We start from the raw sequence: 26,783 nt of genomic DNA on the forward strand, positions 1-26,783 counted from the left end.
TAACAAAAAAAAAAAAAAAGCCTGCGGCTATCCTACCAGACCTTCTAGGTGCGGTGTCTCCTGCGAAGCAGAAACGTTTCCATCGCTGTATGACTTCTGCACACCAGCTCAGTGTACTGTGGTCTTCACTACCAGTGATCGAGTGAAGATAGCGTCTGAAGAAGACCAAAAACCCCAAGCCTCCAGTCGAGTCCACGCCGTGATGATTGGACAGGGCAGGCATGTGACTCAGATCCCGAGCGAGAGCGCGTGGCCAGCTTCCAGCCTAGCAAAGAACTGAAGCCTAAATTAACGACACCACCGGCAGAAAGCTGCAGCGTGTGGGAATGCCGGAAGATAATATAGGTACTGTGTCCCCTGCAACTGCCGGCACATAGGTGCTAAAACGAAAAATCCCTTAGGAAGGACAACACCTCAGAAAAACCCCTTCCATTTACTTCAATGCCATTAGGCCAACTGACATTGTCAAGCATCTGCAACATCGCTCCTTCCCAACTAACCCCCTCGTTGGGGGGGAGAAAAACTTACCTATCAGTCGTCTTCGTGAGCAGCCTATCACCGCCTCGGAAATTGCACATGCGTGGTGTGGTTCTCCGGCATCCTCGACCGCCGCTGGAATAATAGGGGACTGGGTGACCAAGGCGGGGAACATCCACCAGGGAGATCGGCATCCACTGAACATCAGTGAGCAGAGCATCCGAAAAAATGACGGGCATCCACTGAAACAGCGCAATTCCTTCCGCCCAGCGCTTGCAAGGGATTCAACTAAATAAAACTAAAATAGAAAATCTAGCAGAACATGACTAATTCCTACGGACACTAGGCTAAAACAGAGGAGCTGAGTGCTTAGCCCACTGGGCGGAGCCACACATTTTATGTTAATCTAGTGTCAGCCTCCCAGTGACAGCGGCCTGAAAAATTGCGTCCCCTCAGTGAATACTTTAACGAGAAATAAAAAAAATGAAGTACAATTTTTTTTATAAAAATAAATGTAAAAAGAAAGTTATGGCTTTTGGAGGGTGGAGAGGAAAGAACTAAAGTGAAAATCCGCTGCAACGGGAAGGGATTAAAAGAATCCCAGCGTTTTGTGTCCACAGCACTTATGAAGACTTTTGTGTCTATTCTTGCTAACAAACATTCGGGAGGTTACAAGAAGTAGGGGGCAGATAGAAGGTAGTATGAAAGCAGAGTAAGACTACAAAGGGTTGGTAGTCTGTAACCATAAAGTTCCCTAGGTTTGCTGAACACACAAAATAAATCAGGATATTTTGAAATCAAGACCATTTGAAACAATGCTTCATTTTTTTTATTTTTTTTTAGATGCATTAAAAGCAATAAACATTGATTGCAAAGATGGACATACCCTTCGAGCATTAACATGAAAATGACAAACGTAAGACTGTTCATAAACAAGCGCTCCGCTCACCTTGACATTGTCCAAGACTCTCTTAAATTCAAGAGGTTCATCCTTTCCTTCCATAGCTGCAGGGTCCAACCCATCTCCTCCATATATAAACTGAATAATATCGCCAGTAGAGCTCCGGACCGTCAAGTCATACTGAGAGCAGAGGTCTTCAAGAGATTTCACGAGACGCCTCTGCAAAGTATAAATCAATTAGGTTATACTTAAAGTGTGTTTTCTCTATAATTTATTATTCAAAACTACATTTCGACTCGCTTTTTCATTTAAAGGCTTTGTACACCTATGAATCACATTTTTATTTAAAAAAAAAAAAGTTAGCAGTGTGTTTGGTGCAACTTTCTAATTACTTTTGATAAAAAATTATTTTTACTTTTTCAGATACAGCTGCTTTGTATCCTGTATACAGAGCAGCTGTTTTTAGCGCTGAAACCTGTATCCGTCAGATTAGCGGCACTGACTGGTTCAGTGACAGCGGGTCCTGCTGGTCTCAGACACGCAGAATCCACTTGTTATTGATCACATCTTAGATGTGATCGGTAACAGTTCGATCCTGCATGTCATCCACGCAGGCCCCTAATCTGACGGATACAGGTTTCAGCGCTAAAAACAGCTGCTCTGTATACAGGATACAAAGCAGCTGTATCTGAAAAAGTAAAAATAATTTATCAAAAGTAATTAGAAAGTTGCAAACACTGATACGCATTTTTTAAGAAAAAAAAAAAAGGTTTTTGAACGTGTACATAGCCTTGAACCCTTACGGAGGCAGCCTAATTTGGGCCTTCAGGACGCAGCAATTTTTTACATTTTATGCATTCCAAGAGCCATATGTTTTGGGGTACATAGTTGATAAGGTTGAAGAATAAAAAATAAATAAATTTTAAAAAAAAACAACGACACAGGTCCGTCAAGTTCAACCTATAATCCTAACATGTCAAACCCAAGGAAGGCAAAATCCCTTGAGGCAGATAGCAATTGGGGAAAAAAAAATCTTTCCCAACTCATATATATATGACAAAGAATAAATCCCTGAATCAATGTCCCATCTCCAGAACCTAGTAGCCTTAACTTGTAAAATTATATTTTTCAGAGAAAGGCATCAAGGACCTTCTTTAACTTTTTAAACGAATCAACCATCACAGCATCCTGGGGCAGAGAGTTCCATAGTCCCACTGCTCTTACGGTAAAGAAACCCCCCTCATGATGGTAAAACCTTTTCTCTAGGCGTAGTGGATGCCACATGTCACGGTTACAGGCCTCGATGTAAAAAGGTGATTAAAAAAGGAAATGTTTTTTTTAGTAAGTTATTTTTTTTCGTTTTTTTTTGGTGTATTTTTATTTTTTTCTTACACAAGGTGAGACGTAATAAAAATGAATTAATCATTTGACATGTTTTCCTAGGACTTCCCAGAATTACAGCAAGGTGAATCGGGCAAAGCAACCTGACTCACAGCTGCTGTAAATATGGGAGTGAGACTCACCCCCCCCTCCCTATTTTTGGATACTAGCCAGGAAGAGATGTCTTCCAATTGCCAAGCAGTGTCCAGCTCCATTTTGGGAGTGATTCTACAATTGTAGAATGTGCTGACCACAGCACTTCTAGGACACACCAAAAGGCTAAGGCCTTATTCACACGAACGTGTAATACGTCCGTGTGACGTCCGTTAAAACAACGGCCGTCACACGGACCTATGCAATTCAATGGGGCCATTCGGACATGGTGTTTTTCACGCAGCGTGTTTCCGTTGCGTGAAACTCACTGCATGTCCTGTTCTTTTGCATTTTTAGCGCTTCATATAACACCATTGAAGTAAATGGGTGCGTGAAAATCACGGACAGCACATGCACGCACATCCGTGTGCTGTCCGTGTTTCACGCACAAGTTCATAAGAATTGAAGAGAAAAAAAAATAAAGACAGAAAGAAAGTTGAACATAAGCAGACCAAAACCGATGCCACACGGAACTGCAATGCATGACAAACGTGTCGCAAAACGGACACGTTCATGTGAATAAGGCCTAAGAATGATTAGTCAAGAGGGAAAACACTGTTTTGGGCATCAGGAGGAGCCGGGTACGACCCAGTACCTGACCATCTGTATTGATGGACGGGCACTGCGGCATACGCAGGCTGGTACTATTAGGCTGGGAAGGGACAAAAACCATGGCCCTTCCTACCCTGGTAATGCTAGGTTGCGGCTGCTTTATTGTATCTGGTTGGCTATGAAAATGGGGGGCACAGTGTAAATTATGTAAAAAATTTTTTACAAATAAATAATTATATGCTCAGCGAGTTACGTTGTTTCTGTAACTCCCGACCATGCAATCAGTAAGTGGCCAGGAGGCAGCGCAAGCATGAGAGGCTAGAACAGGGTTTAGGGGGACCCCGTTCTATAAATAGGTGCAGGTCCCAGAGGTGGGACCCACATCTTACATTTATAACGTATCCTGTGCTTAGGTCATAAATATCCCTCATGGGAAAACCCCATTATTTAAATAAAAACACAAAATAATAATAATAAAAAAAAATCTTGACACCTTTCCTTTAGAGATCTCTGTATAAAACGAAGTATGATAACCTTACATGGTACTACAATTCACGCATTTTCTTAATTACCTGCATCCGCTCTAGTTCAGCTATGTCCTTGTTATACACAGGTGCCCAAAATTGTACACAAAATTCCATGTGTTGTCCAACCAGTGATTTGTAGAGGCGCAAAACTATGTTCTTGTCATTTGCATCTGCGCCAATTTTTTTTTGCTGGCCTTAGTAGCAGCTGCCTGGCACTTCTTGCTAAAGTTAAGTTTATGGTCTACTAATAACCCCAATACTACTTATTAACTTTTATTACTTTTTATTTATTGTTTGGGGGGGGGGGGGGGTGCCTGCATATTAACCTTTTAGGGGTAAACTCTAAACTGAAAAGTGTACCTATGCTTTGGAGACGGGAATAATTCTACTAGTGAACAGAGTATAATACAATTCCACAATACATTTTCCAGACTGGGACTTGCATCAACACTATCTAAAAACAATATTCAGGTCATACCTGCATATAACCAGTCTCTGCTGTTTTAACAGCTGTATCTACCAAACCCTCACGTCCAGCCATAGTGTGGAAGAAGAATTCTGTGGGAGTCAGTCCAGAATAAAAGCTGTTTGCCACAAATCCTTTGGCCGCTGGTAGCTGTGAACAGGTTTTAAGATATCAATTTAAATGTTAATGATTTTCCTTACAATTCATTTAGCAGATATTAATTTAATCCATAAAATTGTTAAACTAAATAGTTTTTGTGAAAAAAAATGGCCATTAAAAACGGATCAACTGTCAGTTTTTCATGGCCTTTTCGCATCAGTCTCCCCAAATCTTTATCCATTTCCAGTCCATCTGCCTGTTTTTAATGGCCGTCTGACATCAGTTTTCCATGGCCAATAAAAAAATAAAAATAAACAAAAAAGATGGATTTCATTGGTTAGGGTTTTTTTTTTGTCCCAACCCCCTGAAAACACCAGTGCCCATGAAGATAGTGCCGCAATGTAGCTGTAGATAGTGCCACAGTGCCCACCGTAGATAATGCCCACTATAGAGCCACAGTGCCCACTAAAGCCAGTGTCCACATAAAATGCCAGTGCCAACATAGTACCACGGTGGCCATATACAAAGTGCCAGAGCCCACATAGTGCCAGTGTCCCCTTGTAGATAGTACGCCACGGTAGCTCCCAGTAGTAGCGGAATCCCTCTGCCTAGGAATTCCGCTTATAGACTGAACACACGACGTGTGTCCGGACAGTCACGTCAGGGGCGTCCTCTAAGAGCAGACCCCCTGCCAGAGCATCTGCAGCGCTCTGGCCGGGGATTCCACTGCTGGATAGTGACGCCAGGGGGCTTCTCCAGGAGCGTAATCCCTGGCCAGAGCGGGGTGTGGCTACCGGGGATTCCGCTCCTACAGGGAGCTACAGTGACACTATCTACGGGCAGGGGGGGGTTGGTGCTATCTACAGGGGGTGCTTCAGAGGTAGCCCCTGATACCACTGTCCATATATGGACAGTGACGTCAAGGGCTTTCCCAAGACAGGAGTCCCCGGCATAGAAAGTCATTGTTCTGAAAACAGCCGTGTGAACGTAGCCTTACACTTCAAAGGACAGCTCAGATTAAAAGTAAAACAGATTTAACCTATAAATTAAACAGGTAACCAACACTTCACACAACTAAATGAGAACTGTATTCCCTACAACGTTCATTTAGATTAGGAGTATGGTTCCATATAATAACCGTTTATAATGATTACCTTAAACTTACAAAAGATGACCATAATACGTAACATGAGAAAGTACTCATCAAGAAGCCATGCTGTGCCAGGTTAGAAACTCACCTTCGAATGTTTCTCAAAATGTGGAAGAGATCTGTTCTCAAAGCCATCAGGAACACGAAAGCCACTGATCGCCTGCTGACCCACACAAGCAATCATCTGGGAGATGTTAATAAATGAACCTAAAGAAAAGTCAAATGGGACAAAAATGTTCTTCCCTGGTTTCCAATTCAGGTCAGTACTCCAGATGTTATTTTCTGTATAGTGTCAAATTTAAGAGGACCCGGCCGCTCTACGGACATGTCTATTTTAGTAAATACTTGCATTCCCCATAAAGAACAATTCTTGTAAATGCAGACAATCTCAGACTGAGTAGGGAAACGCTATTGTAATGGGAAATGCCTAGTTGCCAATAAATTCATACATTTCCAGGAGGAATAACAGGAGGCACAATGCAAAGTTAAAAGAAAAGATGCTGTAGTATTGTCATTTAATGGGGAATACAAGTGTTTATTTAAGCAGACATGATGGAGAGATGACAAGTAATGATACAAAATAATGATTCTATGTAGTTTTATAATAACCCAGAACATTATGTATCTACTAGGAACCTGCAAGATGCCCCACTACTCATTTACCATATTTTTCGGACTATAAGACGCACCCAGGTTTTAGACAACAAAAAATTGGAAAAAATTTCAGATTTTACTTCTTTTACAAAAAAAACAAACTAACGGTTAAAAAAAAAAATTTGTTCACTCTCACCACATTCTGAGAGCCATAACTTATATTTTTCCATCATTTGAGGGGTGTAAGGGCTGTTTTTTCTGTAGATTTTGTTAGCACCATTTTTGTGGTACATAAGATTTTTTATTTCATTCTTTTGAGCGCTGTGGTGGCGAAAAAACAACAAATCTGGGGTTTTAATTTTTATTTTTTACGCCGTTCACCGTGCGAGACAAATAATGCTATATTGTAATAGTAATAGTACAAGAGATTACTGTGTAGAGGTATACGTTTAATTTACTAAGATGTAATTATTCTGCCTGTATAAACGTTTAAAATAATTGTTTATTAACAAAGTATTTATTAAAATTGGTAGGGCACAGAGTGCCAAAAGATCCAGGTACAGGCGTTGGCAACCAGATCAAGAGCGCAGACTGAGATGTATGTGACAAAAAGATAAATAATCAGCGAGCACCCATTCATGGATGCCTGATTATATCACAGGTGAAACAATCACATAAAAACTGACTCAGAGTGCTTGGCAAATATTGATGAGATCTGATTGCCACAGATTAGTTAACAGGCACACTCCCAACGCGTTTCTGCACCTTGTAGGGGAGCGTCCTCAGGGGTACGAGTTGCCTGAATTAATTAACGTACAGTTGCCTGTCAGCTGATATTCAGCTGTTCGTTTTAGTGTAACGGCGCATATGAGACATCTGATGGTGGTCTGACGCGCGCCGTGGAAACTCGGAAGTTTTATTCACCCAAGCCCAACCCATAGGGGCGTTGCGTAGTATCGGGCCGTCCAATGAAGGAATAAGGCGTGTGAGAACACACGCCCCTCCAGGGGGCGGATCCATAGTAACCACGCAGCCTATGAAAAAGATGCATAAAGCATCAATGGTAACAAGGGGGAGCTAAAGGTGGCCAGAACATACAGCGCCGATACCAACGCTGGAATAAGCGCTATGTCTGCAAGACAGGTGATCTAATGAGTAAAACAAAGCACAAGAGCCCACAAAGTAGTGTATCAATAGTCAGGATCGGACAAACTATGGATCATCAGATCCAATGTAGGTAAACAGTACAGGAGAGAACGCTGAAAGCGGTACAGGAACGAGCTCATAAACAATCCCATTACATATCAATGAAAGAAACATGCAGAGATACAGTAGTTGGGCAAGGCAATTTATAAAAACGGAAGGTAGGATATAGACTCATTGAGGCCCAGTGGCTTGATGGTTTGCATCCTGAAAATCCACTGGGCCTCCTTCTGTAGAACACGTCTGTCCCAATTACCTCCCCTGGCAGGAATACTGACATGTTCTATACCTTGAAACTTGATAGAGGAGGGGTCTCCCTTGTGGTGGTCCCATACATGTCGAGAAACAGAGGTGTCAGCTTTATTCTGAATGTTACAAATATGGTCCCGAATCCTGCGTCTGAACTCCCTTATTGTCTTGCCGACATACTGCATGCCACATTGGCACGTAATCAGGTACACCACCCCCTTGGTGAGGCAGTTGATAAACGACCTATTGGAAAACGTGACTCCTGTCACAGTACTTTTGAATATTTTGCTTTTCCAAACAGAGCTACATGCTTTGCATCTACCACACTGGAATGACCCAGTGACGTTAGTCGAAAGCCAAGTGGTGACAGCAGGTGTCTTCAGATGGCTGTGCACCAATCTGTCCTTAAGATTACGGCCCCTCCGGAAAGTGATCTGAGGACGGTCCCCAACTAAACCACCTACGTCCGGGTCTGCTTTAAGGATGTCCCAGTATGAGGTAAGGATATTTCTAACCTCAGCGTGCGCAACATCGTAGGTACCAATTATCCTCATAACGTTGTCCTTCTCTGGAGATACTTTAGGATTCAGTAGGGACTCCCTATTTGATGTAATAGCATGTTGGTATGCCGATTTCAAGACACCACTGGGATACCCTTTGTGCTCAAATCTCTTTCTCAGACCATTGGCCGACATTTGAAAGTCTGACAGTGTGGTACAGTTCCGCCTCACTCTAATATACTGACCCTTTGGGATGCCCATCTTCAGGGGTTTAGGGTGACAACTATCCCATCTGAGAAGGCTATTGGTGGCCGTGCTTTGTTTTACTCATTAGATCACCTGTCTTGCAGACATAGCGCTTATTCCAGCGTTGGTATCGGCGCTGTATGTTCTGGCCACCTTTAGCTCCCCCTTGTTACCATTGATGCTTTATGCATCTTTTTCATAGGCTGCGTGGTTACTATGGATCCGCCCCCTGGAGGGGCGTGTGTTCTCACACGCCTTATTCCTTCATTGGACGGCCCGATACTACGCAACGCCCCTATGGGTTGGGCTTGGGTGAATAAAACTTCCGAGTTTCCACGGCGCGCGTCAGACCACCATCAGATGTCTCATATGCGCCGTTACACTAAAACGAACAGCTGAATATCAGCTGACAGGCAACTGTACGTTAATTAATTCAGGCAACTCGTACCCCTGAGGACGCTCCCCTACAAGGTGCAGAAACGCGTTGGGAGTGTGCCTGTTAACTAATCTGTGGCAATCAGATCTCATCAATATTTGCCAAGCACTCTGAGTCAGTTTTTATGTGATTGTTTCACCTGTGATATAATCAGGCATCCATGAATGGGTGCTCGCTGATTATTTATCTTTTTGTCACATACATCTCAGTCTGCGCTCTTGATCTGGTTGCCAACGCCTGTACCTGGATCTTTTGGCACTCTGTGCCCTACCAATTTTAATAAATACTTTGTTAATAAACAATTATTTTAAACGTTTATACAGGCAGAATAATTATATATTGTAATAGTTTGGACTTTTACGGACGCAGCGATACCAATTATTTTTACATTGTGCTTGGGGAAAAAAAAAATGGGAAAAGTTTTTTTTCTTTAACCTTTGAAAAAAATGTACACTCCTGAATATTGATCTTTTTATATTTAACACTTTTATTAGTTCCCCTAGGGGACTTGAATCAGCGATCATTAGATCGCTGGTACAATACATGAATGAGTTATGGAAACAGCGTAACTCGCTGAGCTACGCTGTTTCCGTAACTCTCATAGTAGTGAATGGCAGTTACAGAAGCAGCGTAGCGTGCTACGCTGTTTCCGTAACTACTATTCAGTTCTATGGGAGTTACGGAAACTGCATAGCTCAGCGAGTTACGCTGTTTCCGTAACTCGACCATGTAAGCAGGAAGTTGTCGGAAGACAGCTGAGCCGGGTAAGATAGAACAGGGCTTAGGGGTCCCCGTTCTAGAGATAGATGGGTCCCAGAGGTGGGACCCGCATCTATCTGACATTTATGAAATATCCTGTGGATAGGTCATAAATGTCATTCATGGGAAAACCACTACAAATGCCGCGGTCGATATTGACCGCAGGATTTAACTAGTTAAATGGCCAGGAACAGCGCTATCACTGTTCCTAGCCGTTAGTGCAGCGTGTCAGAAGCTGACACCTGCAGTGTATGGAGCGGGCTCAGCGCGTTAGCCCGCTCCATACATCATCCCCTCCTCGCTCCATGATGTGCCGGCACATCATTGGTCGGGAAGGGGTTAAGTAAGGAGAAGTTAGGGGGCCCGGCACTGCCGACTATAAGACGCAGGGACTTTTTAGCAAGATTTATTCTAGCTAAAAACTGCGTCTTATAGTCAGAAAAATACGGTCCATTTTTTTTCCTAGGTTGAATTACCTTTGAATAACAAAGTCGTCAATTCCAGTAGATTATGCCTTATAAGTAACAGGTATCAACGTTAAAAAACAAAAATCAAACCGGACGTGTCACTTTATGTGGTAATAACTTTGGAACAGTTTCTTAGACTCTTTCCCGTGACCCATTGTACTTTATGTTAGTGGTAAAATTTGGTTGATACATTCAGTATTTATTTGTGGGAAACACCAGAATTTTGAGCAAATTTTGAAAAATTTGCATTTTACTAAATGTAAACTTATCTGCTTGTAAAGCAGATAGTAATAACACAAAATACTTGCTAATTAACATTTCCCATATGTCTACTTTGTTTGCATCTTTTTTTAAACGTCCTTTTAATTTTCTAGGACGTTAGAAAGATTATAACTTTAGCAGCAATCTTATATTTTCAAGAAAATTTCCAAAATCTATTTATTTAGGGACTATTTCCATTCCATTTCTTTTGTTAGAAATTTATTTTTAATCCATTCTTTCCATCATTCTAGCTCACAATATTTAATTTTCACAAGGGGTAATAGTGAGAAATTGACTAACAAATTGAGTGCAGTTTTTCTTCCTACCCTTGTGAATATTAAAAATTGGGAGCTAAAACTACATAATTTCACAAGGTTTCATTTTCACTGCTGAAGTTTAATAAAATCTATGAAACACCTGTGGGCTCAAAATGTTTACTACACTCCTAGATAAATGCCCTGAGGGGTTTAGTTTCCCACTTTGTAGGCGTTTGCACTGTACTTGTACCTCAGGGGCTTTGCAAATGCGACATGGTGCCGAACACCAATCCAGCAAATCCACGCTCCAAAACCCAAATGGTGCTCCTTCCCTTCTGAGCCCTGCCATGTGCTCAAACAGAAGTTTAGGGCCACAAATGGAGTATTGCCACACTCAGGAGAAATTGACTAACAAATTGTGTGGAGTTTTTTTTCTCCGAGTATTGTAATACCCCATATGTGTCTCTAAACTGCTGTTTAAGCACATAACAGGGCTTAGAAGGGAGGGAGCGCCATTTGAATTTTGGAGCGTGGATTTTGCTTGGTAGTAGTTCTGTTTGGGGTTTTACTGGCATTTCAGTTGATAATGTTGCAGCATATTTATATTGCGCAGAGTATATCATGGTATAAAAGGTGGTATAATAATGCGGTAAATAAATAATAATCCACAGATATGAGGCCAGTGTCACACTAAATGGGGTCCAATTTTATCACACTTTTGGAAAACTCCGCAGCTTTTGTGTCGTCATATTTGGAGATCCATAGCTTTTTAATTTTTTCATCAACCGAGCCGTGTGAGGGACAATCTGTAGGCTTTCATTAGTACCATTTTGGGGTACATTTGATTTTTTTGATCCCTTTTTATTTTATTGTTTGATAAGCAACGTGACCAAAAAACAGCAATTCTGGCATTGTTTTTTTATTCTTTTTTTTTTAGGGTTTACTGTGCGCTATAAATGAAGCATTACGTTTATTCTGTGGTTCGATAAGATTACGGTGATACCATATCTATATAGTTTATGTTTTATAGCGTTTGCACAATAACATCTCTATATTTAAAGCATCTATTTTTTGGGTCACCATAACCAAGAGCCATAACTTAATTTTTTCGTCAAGAAAGATGTGGGAGGGCTTGTTTTTTGCAGGAAGGGCTGTAGTTTTTATCCGTACCATTTTTGGGTGTAGACGATTTGTTGATCACTTTTATTCCATTGAGAGGTGACCAAACACAGAGATTCTGGAATGTTTTTTTTTAACTTTTGTTATGGCATTCTCTGCGAGAGAAAAATAACGTCATCGTTCAGGTCGTTACGAACGCAGCGATACCAAACATGTATACTTATTTTAAAGGTTGTCACTTTTTTTTTCTTCAAAGACTTATGGGGAAAAAGGCAAGTTTTTTTTTTTTTCCCCACTACGGGAGAAGGCCTGCAACGCTGATCTCTTTTATAATACATTGCACTACCTATGCAGTAAGAAGCATTAGAGCGATCAGTGTCACAAAGCGTATTAGGTCCTGCATCCGGTGCGGCCACATAGGCTTACATACTTAGCAGACCAGGAGGCAATTGTTAGGCCTCCAATTGCCATACCAACCATTGGCACCCCCGCTACCGAGTCGTGGGTGTGCCGATCGGCTACAAACCACCTAGATACTGCGGTCTCTTTCGACCACGGCATCTAAGGGGTTAATCTGCACGGCTGGAATCTAGCTCTGGTCCCCACCGTTACAGCAGGGTGCCAGCTGAAGTTTACAACGGACATCCGCTGGTGATGGCATGGGCTCGGCATTTGAGCCTACGCCATACCTGCCATGTACAGTTAACATGCCGATGCGTTAAGTACCAAACTGCAAAGACGTAACTGTACGTGGGTCATTGTTAAGGGGTTAATAATAATATGAATAATGTGAATCTGGTCTTCATCATGTAACATACCTTTGGATCCACACAAAGCCATGATGAGGGGGCTGTTGCTCTTGTCAAGTTCTCTCAGGCAGGCACTGCCAGCATGGTCTCTAATCACTGACAGCTCACGCAAGATCAAGGCCTAGCGAAGAAAACATAAGAAAAGAATAACACTAAAAAAAATAACATTTCATTGCTTTATAATCCCAAAGAACACAGCTATTTTTAACACGTTGGATGCCAATTTGTTCAGTTGGTCAATTATAAAACCTAGATACAACCACCTATGGGACTCTAGGAGTGCAACCATGTAAAAATACACTATCGGCAAAAGTATTGGGACACCTACATGTACATATACTTTAATACACTTGAGTAACGTTAGTGTGTGTGTGAATGTGGCTGCACATAGTGATCTAGTAAGATTACGATGTGCTGATTACATGAATGGAGAGAAGTGTATGACGCTGATTGGTCACTGATTGGTCAGCGTCATACACTTCTCTGTACAACGCCCACTTGGTCATATAGTAAAACACGCCCAGTTGTCCATTTAGAAAGTCATTAGTATAAAGCTAAAATAGGTCATAACTCAAAATGATAGTTTTTCTAAATAAAAAACACTGCTGTAATCTACATTACAGCGCCGATCACATCATGTATCAGATAGGCGTGGTGACAGAGCCTCTTTAATAAGATATATTACAAAGTTTCTTATATTCGTTGTACTATTTATTTATACAAAGCTTGATGAAAAGTTAGTGACCATTTAAAATACTGAGGCGATTGAAACATTGTTTACACGGGTTCAGCTTTTTTGTAAAAAAAACAAAAACAAAAAAAACTCTTTGTAATGCTAGAATTGGAACTGGTCTGGTGTAAATAAAATTTCACTCGAAACCAAGATAATTAGGACATATGTATATATAACCTACCTCCAATGTCTCTTCTGCACTACACCCAGGCTGCTGTTGTAATTTTCCAGTGTTCAGAGCTTCAATGTACTCATCACACTTCTTGTAGCCAGCATCCAAAAGATCCTGCTTAGCCTTTAGTAGACCTTGTCCTGGAGTGACATCTCCAATTCCAATAGAGAAACCTCTGTTTGCTGAATAGTGGGCCAGAAGACGTGAGGGAAAATAATACGGCCGTGTATTCAAGTTGAAACCATTTTTTTTAACGCAAAAAAACAACAACAAATATGTAAAAAAAAAACAAAAAAAAACAAAAAAACAACACACATACCGTTCAGCTAAAACATCAAAATGACCTGCCTAATAATGTGTGGGTTCCCCTTGTGCTGCCGAAACAGCTCTTAACGGTCGAGGCATGGATTCCACAAGACCTCTGAAAGCGTCCCATGGTATCTGGCACCAAGACGTTAACAGGAGATCCTTTAAGTCCTATAAATTGCCCTGTGGGACTTTCATGGATTGGACTGTTTTTTTCCAGCACATCGCATAGATTGAGATCTGGGGAATCCGAAGGCTAAGTCAACACCTTGAACCCTGTTATGTCACTTAAACCAATACTGAACAATTTCTTAAGTGTTGAAGGGCAAGTAGGTGAAACGTGTCAAAGTAACATCCCCATGAATGCCAAGACCCAAGTTTTCCCAGTTGAAGTCGGGCAAGGGCATCACACTTTCCCCGTTGGCTTGCCTTTTTCCCCATAGGGCTCCAAAAAAAAATAAAAAAAAAATCACTTGGGCATCTATGGTCCTAAGCCTAAAAACTTAAGCGCCACATGAGTTGTTTGGTAGCCAAATTAAAAATCATTCTAACATGTTCGTAATAATTTTAGCAGCAAATTGACATTTGCGACCACTTTAATCAAAGCCCAGATTGCTCTCACTGAAATATTGCCTCTAGAGTAGAATAACCTCCTAGACCTACCCCATCCCGCTCCAGAATTACCCTTAAGTGACAGGTCTAAGGAGCCCCGTCCTCTTCTATTAGGGGATCTCTGTTTTAGTACAGGCCATTTATCAGGAGTCATCCATTAATTGAAGTTAACCAACCAGACGACAACCCCACCGGAAGACACTGCGCTCCCTGGATGCTGTTTGGGCCACTTTGGGCTGCTGGAGCACCTACATTTTACCACTGCTTGGGGGATCAGATACTGGAATGATGCAGGGAATGATACAGGCCCCTTCTTGATTTCGTGTGCACACTGGTGGTGGACATCGCGGCATTGTTTGGGTAGCTCCATAAAATTAGTTCCTGGCTTCTGGCCTTCTTAGGCCAGGTATATAGTGGGCAGAATTTATTTTTCTTTTGTAGTTTCCACTCTTTCTGGGGGAGGGATTGCTTCAGCCCCACTTTTTCACTCAGTGCTCATTGGCGGTCTTTGTCTAAAGGGGGCGGTCTTTGTCTAAAGGGGGCGGTCTTTGTCTAAAGGGGGCGGTCTTTGTCTAAAGGGGCGGTCTTTGTCTAAAGGGGCGGTCTTTGTCTAAAGGGGCGGTCTTTGTCTAAAGGGGCGGTCTTTGTCTAAAGGGGGCGGTCTTTGTCTAAAGGGGGCGGTCTTCTCCTTTAATCCAGCATTTCCACCTCCCCAACGCCAGCAGCTACAGCGCAGACACCTCAAATCTTGCTCTTCTCTCTGCAGCACTTTATATTTAATTGCTAAGAAGTAGCTCTCCAGTCCACTCTATCCTCTGCATACCAAGATGTGGCAGGATGTTGCCACCATGTTTGAACCCAGCAGGGAAGCCCCTAGTCAGGGAACTGCAATAGTTACCCATTAGGCCGGTTTCAGCTGTAATACTAAACTTCTGAGTCATCAATCTGACCCTCACTGCTCTAACGGTTTGAAACCTAGATAGCCCATCAATGAACAGTCTCGAACAGTGCCCAGCCCCCAATGGCTCCCGAAGCTGAGTGGGCGAGCTGTTAATTGCGGGTTCAGACCCATCCATAGCAGATATGCTTGGCCTGCTGTCAACGCAACCACAGGCTGGTCCGTCAAGTGCTGAGAATTCGTCCCGTGAACTCACAACTCAGTAGACCTCCCAAACGAGCAAGAGCTGCCTGATCCCATCAACCTTCAGTCTCCCCAACCTCATCCGTTTCCCTTAAATCCAGAGAGATCTGCTCTTTGCAGAGCCTATCAACCTGAGGGCAAGGTCCCCGACTTAGATTCAGCACTGGACGAGGAGCAGTCATACAAGCTCTTCTCCACGGTACACCGCTCTAGTACGCCGGTCAATGAGACCTTACATGTTCAGGAGGCAGAATCCACATCCTCTTGGCAAGGTTTTTTCTAAGGTGCTTTCCTTTACACACTGAATTTGAGGAGCCCTTATAGTTTGTGCGGAGACTCCACAAGAGGATCCCCTTTCCATCCCCTTTCTGAAGCATGAGTAGTAAATCCCATCACCAGTTTTAATAGTCGTGAGATGAACACATTATATGTTACTTCTAAAAACCTTGAATAAAATATATGCGTTGAGATAGAAGGAATAAAGCTGTAGGAGTAGAACATTCTTTATAGTAAGGAATTTGATCACATCCATATTGATCTTTAACAAGTGTTCCTTCCTGTTCCTCTAGTGATCTCTATTTTCTGTATTATATTGCATGCATCCTATATGTTCCTAAATCAAACAGAACGCTGTATACTCCAGAGGGGACTACCTACATCTACATTATTTCATTGACACCTTTAGGGTTAAAGGATTCGAATGTGCAAAGCCAATAGATTTATTTTTGGAGAAGCCGGATTTTAACCGGTTCCTTATGGTCATTCCTGGAGGATGCACCATTTAAGATCAAGCACTTTGTGTTTAATTTCATTTAAATGTTTAGCAACCGTGCTTCCACCATATATTTTCTTCTGATATTTTTCTTGTACCGGTGTCCAATAAATCCCACCCCTCAACAGAAGCCGCTGTAACCGTATACTCACAGTAATTCAGTAAATGTAATGTTATGGCCTAATTGGTGGATCCCTTGCACGCTTCTGAACATGTCATTATTGAACCCTTTGGAGACGCAGCAAATTTTCTGATTTTTATATTCGGGGTTTTCCTCCCCGCATTCCAAAAGCCATAACTTTATTTTTCCGCTGTTTGCGGGGTGAAATGGGCAAATTAAACAGTGATTCCGATATGGTTTTTGGGTTTCGTTATTCTGAGAAATACCGATAAGTTCACTTTATTCTACGGTTTGATACAATTACGGCAATACCAATATTTATATAGTTTTTTTTTTCTAATGTTTCACTACTTTTAGGCTACACGCACACTTTGCGTATTTGGCTGCAGAAAATACGCAGCAAAACTGCAAGAAATTCGTAGCAAAGAACCACGAACCTTTAGGAGCGTTTTTGGTGTGGTTTTTAAGTTTTGCTGCATAAATTACGTCGTTTTCAAGCTGCGGATTTTGCGGCGTATTTCTGTAGAACTAAGGGGATAGAATCCACAAGCGGAATCGCAGGATAAATTGACATGACCATTGACCGTGAGAGTTTATACTGTTATATTAGAACTATTAAGAAAGTGGCAATAGCAGATGTTAATTTTTTTTTTCTAACATTACTTTAAAGGAAAAATGGGAAAAGGGAAACAAGCGTTCAAATGTAAAACAATGAATGCAGGTAATTTTTCCAACTTTAAAGCTGCTGTTTGATGAGACAACGGTTGAACTGTTCTTTAAAAATGCCATGCTCAAGATATTACAATAGACCACTTTCACTTACACAGGAATGCCGGTGCCAGCCTTGCCAGGCGTGACATGGCATCAGCAGCTTCAACTTGTCCCCAGTCTCTCAGAAGGATATAGAAAATGTTATTCTTTGAGCCAGAACCCAAAGTTCCCTTGTCCATGGTACCGCACATCAGATCGCTGTTCTGAATCGTCACAACTGTTTAAAAAAAAAGAGTCACATGACATACACTACATAAGTAAAGAAAACATTTGGTTGAAAGTTCCTTTCAGATTTGGTTATTTTTTCCCTTATATAATAAAAAAAGTGATTAATAGCAAACATTTTGTAAATGTATTGTAACACGTAATTAAAGGGGTTTGCCCATCAGGGACATTTATGGCAGATCCACAGGACATGCCATAGACGCGGGTCCCATCCTGGGACCCGTACCTATCTCTAGAACGGGGGTCCCTAAACTCCGTTCTACCTTTCTCGGTTCACGCTGCCACCCGGGTCACTTCCTGCGGTTTCCGTAACTCCCATAGACGTGAATGGCAGTTACATGAGCAGCGTGGCACGCGGTTTCTGTAACTGCCATTCACTGCTATGGGGGTTACGGGAATCAAGGAAGGCAGAATGGGGTTTTTGGGGCCCCGTTCTAGAGATGGGTGCGGGTACCAGAAGTGAGACCCGCGTCTATCTGACATTTATGGCATGTCCTGTGGATATGCCATAAATGTCTCTGATGGGAAAACCCATTTTAAGCTGAGGATTGTTCAAATTATTCCACTCTTTATAAGAACAGAAAAGGGAGAAGGATTAACCCCTTCCCGCGATTGGGAGTGACTGTACGTCCAAATTCCAACAGTACAGTCACGCCCTGGAGATAAAGCGAGCACAGGAGCTGTGCGCGCTTTATCTTCAGCGGCTGTCAGCTGTTATACACAGCTGACATGCCGCTGCAATGGCTGTTACCGCCGATCGCAGCCATTTAACCCCTTCAATGCGGCTGTCAATGACTTCCGCCGCATTGAAGTGGTTTACAGAGGGAGGGAGCTCCCTCTGTACCCCCCACGCCCACCCCCCGCGATGGCGATTGTTGCTATGGCAACCAGGAAGCCGTTACTAGGCTTCCTGGTTGCCAAGGTACGGAAGCCTATTAGGTCCTGCCCGAGGCAGGACCTAATCGGCTAACTGTCAAATGAAGAATGACAGTTACGATGCACTACACTACATAAGCAGTGCATCGTACCGGGGATCAGAAGACCAGATCTTCAAGTCCCCAGGTAAGTGTAAAAGAAAAAGTGAAAAATGTAAAAAAAAAAGTGAAAGAAAAATAAATAAATAAAAGTTAATAAATAATAAATAAATAATAAAAACAACACTTGCCCTGTTTCCCTGATCAACTCCTTTATGATTAGAAAAAAACTGAAAACATGAAAAAAAACTATACATAATAGGTATCGCCGCGTTCAGAACGGCCTGATCTATAAAAATATCACATTATTTTTACCGCACGGTGAACACCGTAAAAAATGTTAATAAAAAACAATGACAGTATTTTATTTTTTGGTCATCTTGTCTCAAATATTTTTTAATAAAAAGTGATCAAAAAGTTGCAAGTAACGCAAAATGGTACCAATGGATGGTACAGTTCGTCACGCATAAAACAATCCATCCCGCAGCGATATCAACGAAAAAATAAAAAAGTTATGGCTGTCAGAAAATGGCGACTCTAAAACATGATTTTTTTAGAAAAGAGTATTTTTATTGTGGGAACGCAGTGAAACGTAAAAAAACAATATAAATTTGGTGTCGCTGTAATCGGATCGCCCCGCAGAATAAAGTGAACATGTTGTTTATACTGCACGGTGAACACTAAAAAAACAAAAAAAAAAACGTGCTAGAATTACTGTTTTTTTGTTTCCTCAGCTCCCAAAAAATGGAATAAATATTGATAAAAAAAAAAAAAAAAAAAAAAAAAAAAAAAAATCGCATGCACCCCGAAATGGAACCAATAAAAATTACAGGTCGTTCCACAAAAAACGCGCCCTCACACAGCTCCGTCACCGGAAAAATAACACGTTATGACTCTCAAAACGCAATGATGCAAAATTATTCTAAATGACGGCCCAGACTCATTTTTAGGTCCAGTAGAATTTCACTAAATACCCCACATCGTCATTTGCTGGACCCCACAGGTGGACCCTGTAGATGCAGCGGAGATGAGGAAACTTTAGGGCTTTGTGCTGCTTATAGGGCAAGTGAAGAAGTCAAAGATTAGGCAATACTGGAGCGCAGATATTTTGTATAATACCCAATAATCCCGGCCTGTGCATAAAGGATTGGTTCAAAGCGTACCACACCAATCCATGGATTCTTCATTCACCCCATTATTACATCATCCTAGTATGCCCCGATGCACTCCGCCCAGCTTACATATACCCTGATGTACTCCGCCCAGCTTACATATACCCTGATATACTCCGCCCAGCTTACATATACCCTGATGTTCTCCTCACATATTACATATACCCTGATGTTCTCCTCACATATTACATACACCCTGATGTACTCCGCCCAGCTTACATATACCCTGATGTACTCCGCACAGCTTACATATACCCTGATGTACTCCGCACAGCTTACATATACCCTGATGTACTCCGCCCAGCTTACATATACCCTGATGTACTCCGCACAGCTTACATTTACCCTGATGTACTCCGCCCAGCTTACATATACCCTGATGTATTCCTCACATATTACATTTACCCTGATGTACTCCGCCCAGCTTACATATGCCCTGATGTACTCCGCACAGTTTACATATGCCCTGATGTACTCCGCACAGCTTACATATGCCCTGATGTACTCCTCACAGTTTACATATACTCTGATGTACTCCGCCCAGCTTACATATACCCTGATGTACTCCGCCCAGCTTACATATACCCTGATGTACTCCGCCCAGTTTACATATACCCTGATGTACTCTGCCCAGATTACATATACCCTGATGTACTCCGCCCAGATTACATATACCCTGATGTACTCCGCACAGATTACATATACCCTGATGTACTCCGCCCAGTTTATATATGCCCCCACATTATAAGATAAAATACCACTAAAACACCAAGCAAAATCTGTGCTTCAAAAGCCAAATGGTGGTCCAACTGAGCCTGGCCGTGTACCCAAACGGCAATTTATGACCACATATGGGGTATTACTGTATTCTGGAGAACCCGCTTAACAATTTATGGGATGTGTGTCTACGGTGGTACAAGCTGGGCACAACACATTGGGCACTGAAATGGCATATCTGTGATAAACAGCAATTTTCAATCTGCAACATCTATTGTTTACTCATTTTTGCAAAACACTTAAACTATCAAAATGCTCACTACACCCCTAGATCAATTCTTTGAGGGATCTAGTTTCCAAAACGGGGTAATTTATCGGGGGTACCACTGTACTGGTATTATAGCTCAATGCAACATGGTGTCAAAAAGCGAATCTTGTAAAATCTCCACTCCAAATACTAAATGGCGCTCCTTCCCTTTAGAGCCTTGCTGTGTGTCCAAACAGCAGTTTATGACCACGTGTGGGGTATTTCCCTACTCTGAAGAAGTTGCTTTACAAATGTTACGGTGCTTTTTCTCCTTTATTTGATGAGAAAATGAAAAATTTTGAACTAATACTACGTCTTATTGGAAAATAATGTAATTTTTGATTTTCACTGCCCATTTCGAATAAAATATATGAGACACCAGTGGGGTCAAAATGCTCACTACACCCCTAGATGAATTCCTCAATGGGTGTAGTTTGCCAAATGGAGACACTTTTTTTGCACTGTACTGGTACCTTAGGAGCTTTACAAATGCGACATGGTGCCGAGAAATCAAACCAGCAAAATCTGTACTCCAAAAGCTAAATGGCGTGCCTTCCCTTCCGAGTCCTGCCGCTTGCCCAAACAGCAGTTTATGACCATATGTTTGGTATTTCCGTACTCTGGAGAAGTTGCTTTACAAATGTTGGGGTGCTTTTCATCATTTATTTGTTGAAAAAAATGAAACATTTTGCGTTAAAGCTACATCTTATTGGAAAATAATGTCATTTTTCATTTTCACTGCCCAATTCTAATGAAATCTATGAAACACCTGTGGGGTCAAAATGCTCACTAACCCCTAGATGAATTCCTCAAGCTGTGTAGTTTCCAAAATGGGGTCGTTTTTGGGGTGTTTCCTTTATTTTTGCACCACAAGACCTCTTCTAACCTGACATGGTGCCTGAAATATAATTTAAGAAAAGGAAGGCCCAAAAAATCCACTAGGTAATCCTTTGCTTCTGGGGCTTTTGTTTCAGGCCCGTAGCACACTAGGGCCACATGTGGGATATTTCTAAAAACTTCAGAATCAGGGCAATAAATATTCAGTTGTGTTTCTCTGGTAAAAACCTTCAGTATTACAGGAAAAATGCATTAAAATTGAATTTCTGCAAAAAAAAAAATGAAATTTGCAAATTTCCCTCCACTTTGCTTTAATTCCTGTGAAACGCATAAAGGGTTAAGAAACTTTATAAATGCTGTTTTGAATACTTTAAGGGGTGCAGTTTTTAAAATGGGGTGATTTGTGGGGTTCCTAATATATAAGGCCCTCAAAGCCACTTCAGAACTGAACTGGTCCCTAAAAACATAGGATTTTGAAATTTTCTTGAAAATTTGAGAAATTGCTGCTAAACTTATAAGCCTTGTAACGTCCTAGAAAAATAAAAGGATGTTCAAAAAATGATGCCAATCTAAAGTAGACATATTGGAAAAGTTAGCTAGTAACTATTTTGTGTGGTATTACTATCTGTCTTACAAGCAGATACATTTGAATTTAGAAAATGCAAATTTTTTGCAAATTTTCTCTAAATTTTGGTGTTTCTCACACAAAAATATTGAATATATCGACCAAATTTTGCCAGTAACTTAAAGTCCAATATGTCACGAGAAAACAATCTCAGAATCGCTTGGATAGGTAAAAGCATTCCCGAGTTATTACCACATATAGTAACACACGTCAGATTTGAAAAATGAGGCTGTGTCATTTGGTCCAAAAGTGGCTGGGTCCTGAAGGGGTTAAATGCATCTCTGTCCACTATTAAGGCACGATAATCCAAAACACTACTTACATGAATCATTATGGCACAGATCCTCTCCTCTACCACTGTACTGTTTGCCCTTCGTACGCAAGTTAGCACGAACAGGATTGTCCACACTTGGTTGCAGGATAATACTGAAGATTTGCTTTCCAGTCCACAAAGTTACGGGCTATGGAAGTGAAAATATAGAATTGTGTATGCAGCAAATCTACAATAACTTCACATCAGAGCCGGATTATAAATGAATACCTTTAAGATCACTGGATGGGGAAGACGGACTTTAATCTTCTCATCTTTACCAACCAAGATGGAGGCAATAATTTGACAAGCTTTGGAACGGTCGAAAAATGTGTCCTTGAGAGTGAGGAGATAGGCGGCTGGTAAAAGTAGACATTAGAATTATTAATATCATCATTTAACACTCCAGGGTGTGCAATTTCAAAACTGCCCAAATAAATTTTTATAAGAAAAAAATCAAATTCAATAAATGGAGGTTGGATCTCCAGCAAGCTCAGGACCGTAGTTTAATAATATGCTCCATTACGTGACCTATACCTGTAAGAAAGTCCTGAATAGCAGCGATCAGCGGCTCCCCATTACGTGGTGTGACCAAGTTCGCTTTAGTCTGCAAAACACGTGAAAATATATTTAAAAATGACATTAAAAAGGGTCGTCTAAGATCAGAAAACAAAGTCTGCTTTTTTTGTTGTTGCAGAAACCGCGCCACTCTTGATGGACCGTGTTGGCTATTGGAGCTCATCCCCATTCAAAGAAATAGATCTGAGCTGCAATAACACACGGACAAGAGTGGCGCAGTTCTGGGAAAAAAAAGAACACCCTGTATCATCTCTAACCACGCCTTTGTGAACACCTTACAAATAAATACAAGTGGCTTTTTTTGGTGCAGCAATGGTGTAAATTCTAGCAACTTGCCATCATAGTTACATAGTTCGTACAGTTAAAAAAAGACACGTCCATCAAGTTCAACCAAGGGACGGGGAAGGGAAAAATCTCTACACATAGGAGCTAATATTTTTTTGCTCTAGGAAATAATCTAAGCCTTTTTTGCAGCATCTCCTGTCCCTGCTGTGACGGCTCCTGCGGTGACTATTCCATAGATTCACAGTTCTCACAGTAAAGAAGGCTTGTCACCTCTGCAGGTCGAACCTTTTTTTCTCCAAACGGAGGGAGTGCCCCCTTGTTTTTTGAGGGGGTCTTACATGGTACAGGATTTCACCATATTTTTTGTATGTTCCATTAATATATTTATATAAGTTAATCATGTCCCCCCTTAGTTGTCCTTTTTCAGGGCTAAATGGGTTTAATTCTTTTAATCTTTCCTCATAACTTAGATTCTCCATGCCCCTTATTAGCTTTGTTGCTCTTCTTTGTATTTTTCTCCTTTCTATGAACTGGAGCCCAGAACTGAACTGCATATTCTAGATGAGGCCTCACTAATGCTTTGTAAAGTGGTAATATTACAACCCTGTCCCGCGAGTCCATGCCTCTTTTAATACACGATAATATCTTGCTGGCCTTTGAAGCAGCTGATTGACATTGCATGCTGTTATTTAGTTTATGATTTACAAGTACACCCAGATCCTTCTCAACAAGTGAATCCGCCAGTGTAGCTCCCCCTAGGACATATGATGCCTGCAGGTTGTTCGTACCCAGATGCATAACTTTACATTTATCTACATTAAACTTCATTTGCCAAGTGGATGCCCAAATACTCAGTTTAAATCCGCTTGCAATTCACAAACATCTTCCATAGACTGAACATTACTACATAGCTTGGTGTCATCTGCAAAAATAGAAATAGTGCTATTAATCCCATCCTCTATATCATTAATAAATAAGTTGAATAATAGTGGTCCCAGCGCTGAACCCTGGGATACACCACTTATAACCGAGGACCATTCAGAGTAGGAATCATTGACCACAACTCTCTGGATACGGTCCTTGAGCCAATTCTCAATTCAATTACAAATTAAATTTTCTAAACCTATAGTCCTTAATTTACCCATTAGACGTCTATGAGGGACAGTGTGAAATGCCTTTGCAAAGTCCAAAACCACTATATCCACAGCGGCCCCTCTGTCTAGGCTTCTGCTCACCTCTTCATAAAAACAGATCAGGTTGATTTGACAACTTCTGTCCTTAGTAAAACCGTGCTGGCTGTCACTTATGATACTATTTATTGTCACATAATCCTGTATATAGTCCCTCAATAGCCCCTCAAACATTTTCCCCACGATGGATGTTAAGCTTACTGGTCTATAATTACCTGGGGAAGACCTAGAGCCCCTTTTTGAAAATAGGCACCACATTTGCCCTGCGCCAGTCCCTTGGCACTATACCAGTCACTAGAGAATCTCTGAATATTATGAAGAGGGGGAAATAAATAACTGATCTAAGCTCTCTAAGAACTCTAGGGTGTAACCCATCTAGTCCCGGGGCCTTATGCACATTTATTTTGTTTAACTTAGCTTGGACCATATCTACATTCAGCTAATTCAGTATATCAACTGATATATTAACAGCTACATCAGCTGCTCTTTCTTCTGTTGTATATACTGAGCTAAAGAACCCATTTAGTAACTCTGCCTTCTCTGGACATCACATCAATATATAAAAAAAACAACAAAAAAAAAAACCTACAGGAATATTTAGAAAAATCAGATTGAATTATAATATGAGTGCAGCACTTGGCTCTATTTGGAAGCACTTACCCCCATCAACACATAGGCTTCTGCCTTGGCTTCTTCTGTCTGAGGGAGATGAAGATTCATTTCGTCCCCATCAAAATCAGCATTGTATGGCGTGCAGACACATTCATTGAAACGAAAAGTTCTATGCGGTTTAACCTTGGCCTAACATGGGAAAGATATTCAAATGTTCCTTTTTAACAAAACATGGAAATGATGTAAAAAAATTTCAAGGGATATGAGAAAATAATACTTAACCCCTTAATGACCGGGCCATTTTGCACGTTAATGACCAAGGATTATTTTTTGCTTTTTCATGGTCGCATTCCAAGAGTCGTAACTGTTTTTGTATTCCGTCTATATAGCCGTATAAGGGCTTGTTTTTTGCGGGACGAGTTGTATTTTGTAATTGTACGATTTTTAGATGCTTATAATATATTGATTAACTTTTATTAACTTTATTTTAGGAGAGAATTGAAAATAAGCAGCTATTCCAGCATTGATTTTCACGTTACAAATTTACGCCATTTACTATGCAGCGTAAATAACATATTCACTTTATTCTATGGGTCGGCACGATTATGGGGATACCAAATATGTAAAGTTTTTATATGTTTTTTCTACGTTTGCACCATAAAAAGCCTTTTAGAAAAGAATTACTTGTTTTTGCATCGCCGCATTCCAAGAGACGTAACGGTTTTATTTTTCCGTTGATGTGGCCGTACGTGGGCTTGATTTTTGCGGGCCAATGTGTAGTTTTCATTAGTACTATTTTGGGGTACATAGGACTTATAGATTAATTTTTATTTCATTTTTTATGGGGGGAATGGGAGAAAAGAGAATTTTGCCGTTGTTTTTTTGCGGTTTTTTTTGGACGCCGTTCATCCGGCGGTTTAATTAATGTGTTCATTTTATTGTTCAAGTCGTTACGATCGCGGGGATACCATATATGTGTATGTGTGTTTTGTTTTGACACTTACTAAATAAAACCACTTTTTGGGCAAAAAAAGTTGTTTTATTTGATTTTCACTGTAATTATTATTATTTTTTTTTTCACCAACTTTATTTAACGGATTGACATTTTTTTTTTTAGTCCCACCAGGGGACTTCACTATGCGATGTGCCGATCGCATATATAATGCTTTGGTATACTTAGTAACAGGCAGATGCTGAAGACAGACCTGGGGGTCTTTGTTAGACCCCCCCTGCTGCCATGGAAACCCGACGGGGACCCGCGATTTGTTTGCGGGGGCGCCGATGGGGTGACAGAGGTTGCTCCCTCTCTCTGTCAAACACATTAGATGCCGCTGTCACTATTGACAGCGGCAATTAATGGGTTAAACTTCCGGAATCGGAGCGCGCTTCGATTCCGGCAGTTGCAGCAGGAGCCAGGCTGTGTATAACAGCCGTGCTCCTGCCGCTGATCGCGTGGGTACACGGTCAGTACCCGCGCCATCACAGGACGGATATATCCGTCCTCCTGCGCGAACTAGCAGCTGCAGAGGACGGATATATCCGTCCTTCGGCGTTAAGAGGTTAATGGTATAATTTTAAAAAGATCAATCTCAAAGTAACTCAAGGAATAGGGACGGATTGTTAAAAAAAACCACAGTAAAATCTTGGGGTTGGCGCAGCTGGTGGATAAAAATACTGAGACTCGAAAAATTTCACGATGACCGGAAAAAAAGACCAC

General features: G+C 41.3%; 1 protein-coding gene across 2 annotated transcripts in view; it reads right to left on the reverse strand.

Annotated features, from left to right (window-relative positions):
• POLR3A (RNA polymerase III subunit A) overlaps positions 1-26,783 on the reverse strand; it is an 89,437-nt gene that overhangs the window by 37,234 nt on the left and 25,420 nt on the right. For both annotated transcript variants that reach the window (XM_075841802.1, XM_075841804.1), the window contains exons 11-20: positions 25,115-25,255; positions 22,938-23,007; positions 22,632-22,759; positions 22,413-22,551; positions 17,286-17,450; positions 13,520-13,692; positions 12,615-12,726; positions 5,794-5,912; positions 4,469-4,606; positions 1,427-1,597 (exon numbers count right to left, since the gene is read on the reverse strand). In XM_075841802.1, coding sequence (XP_075697917.1) covers positions 1,427-1,597; positions 4,469-4,606; positions 5,794-5,912; positions 12,615-12,726; positions 13,520-13,692; positions 17,286-17,450; positions 22,413-22,551; positions 22,632-22,759; positions 22,938-23,007; positions 25,115-25,255 — 1,356 coding nt within the window. The remainder of the gene's footprint in view (positions 1-1,426; positions 1,598-4,468; positions 4,607-5,793; positions 5,913-12,614; positions 12,727-13,519; positions 13,693-17,285; positions 17,451-22,412; positions 22,552-22,631; positions 22,760-22,937; positions 23,008-25,114; positions 25,256-26,783) is intronic.

This window comes from Rhinoderma darwinii, chromosome 11 (genome assembly GCF_050947455.1).
Source record: "Rhinoderma darwinii isolate aRhiDar2 chromosome 11, aRhiDar2.hap1, whole genome shotgun sequence".
Lineage (NCBI taxonomy): Eukaryota > Metazoa > Chordata > Amphibia > Anura > Rhinodermatidae > Rhinoderma > Rhinoderma darwinii.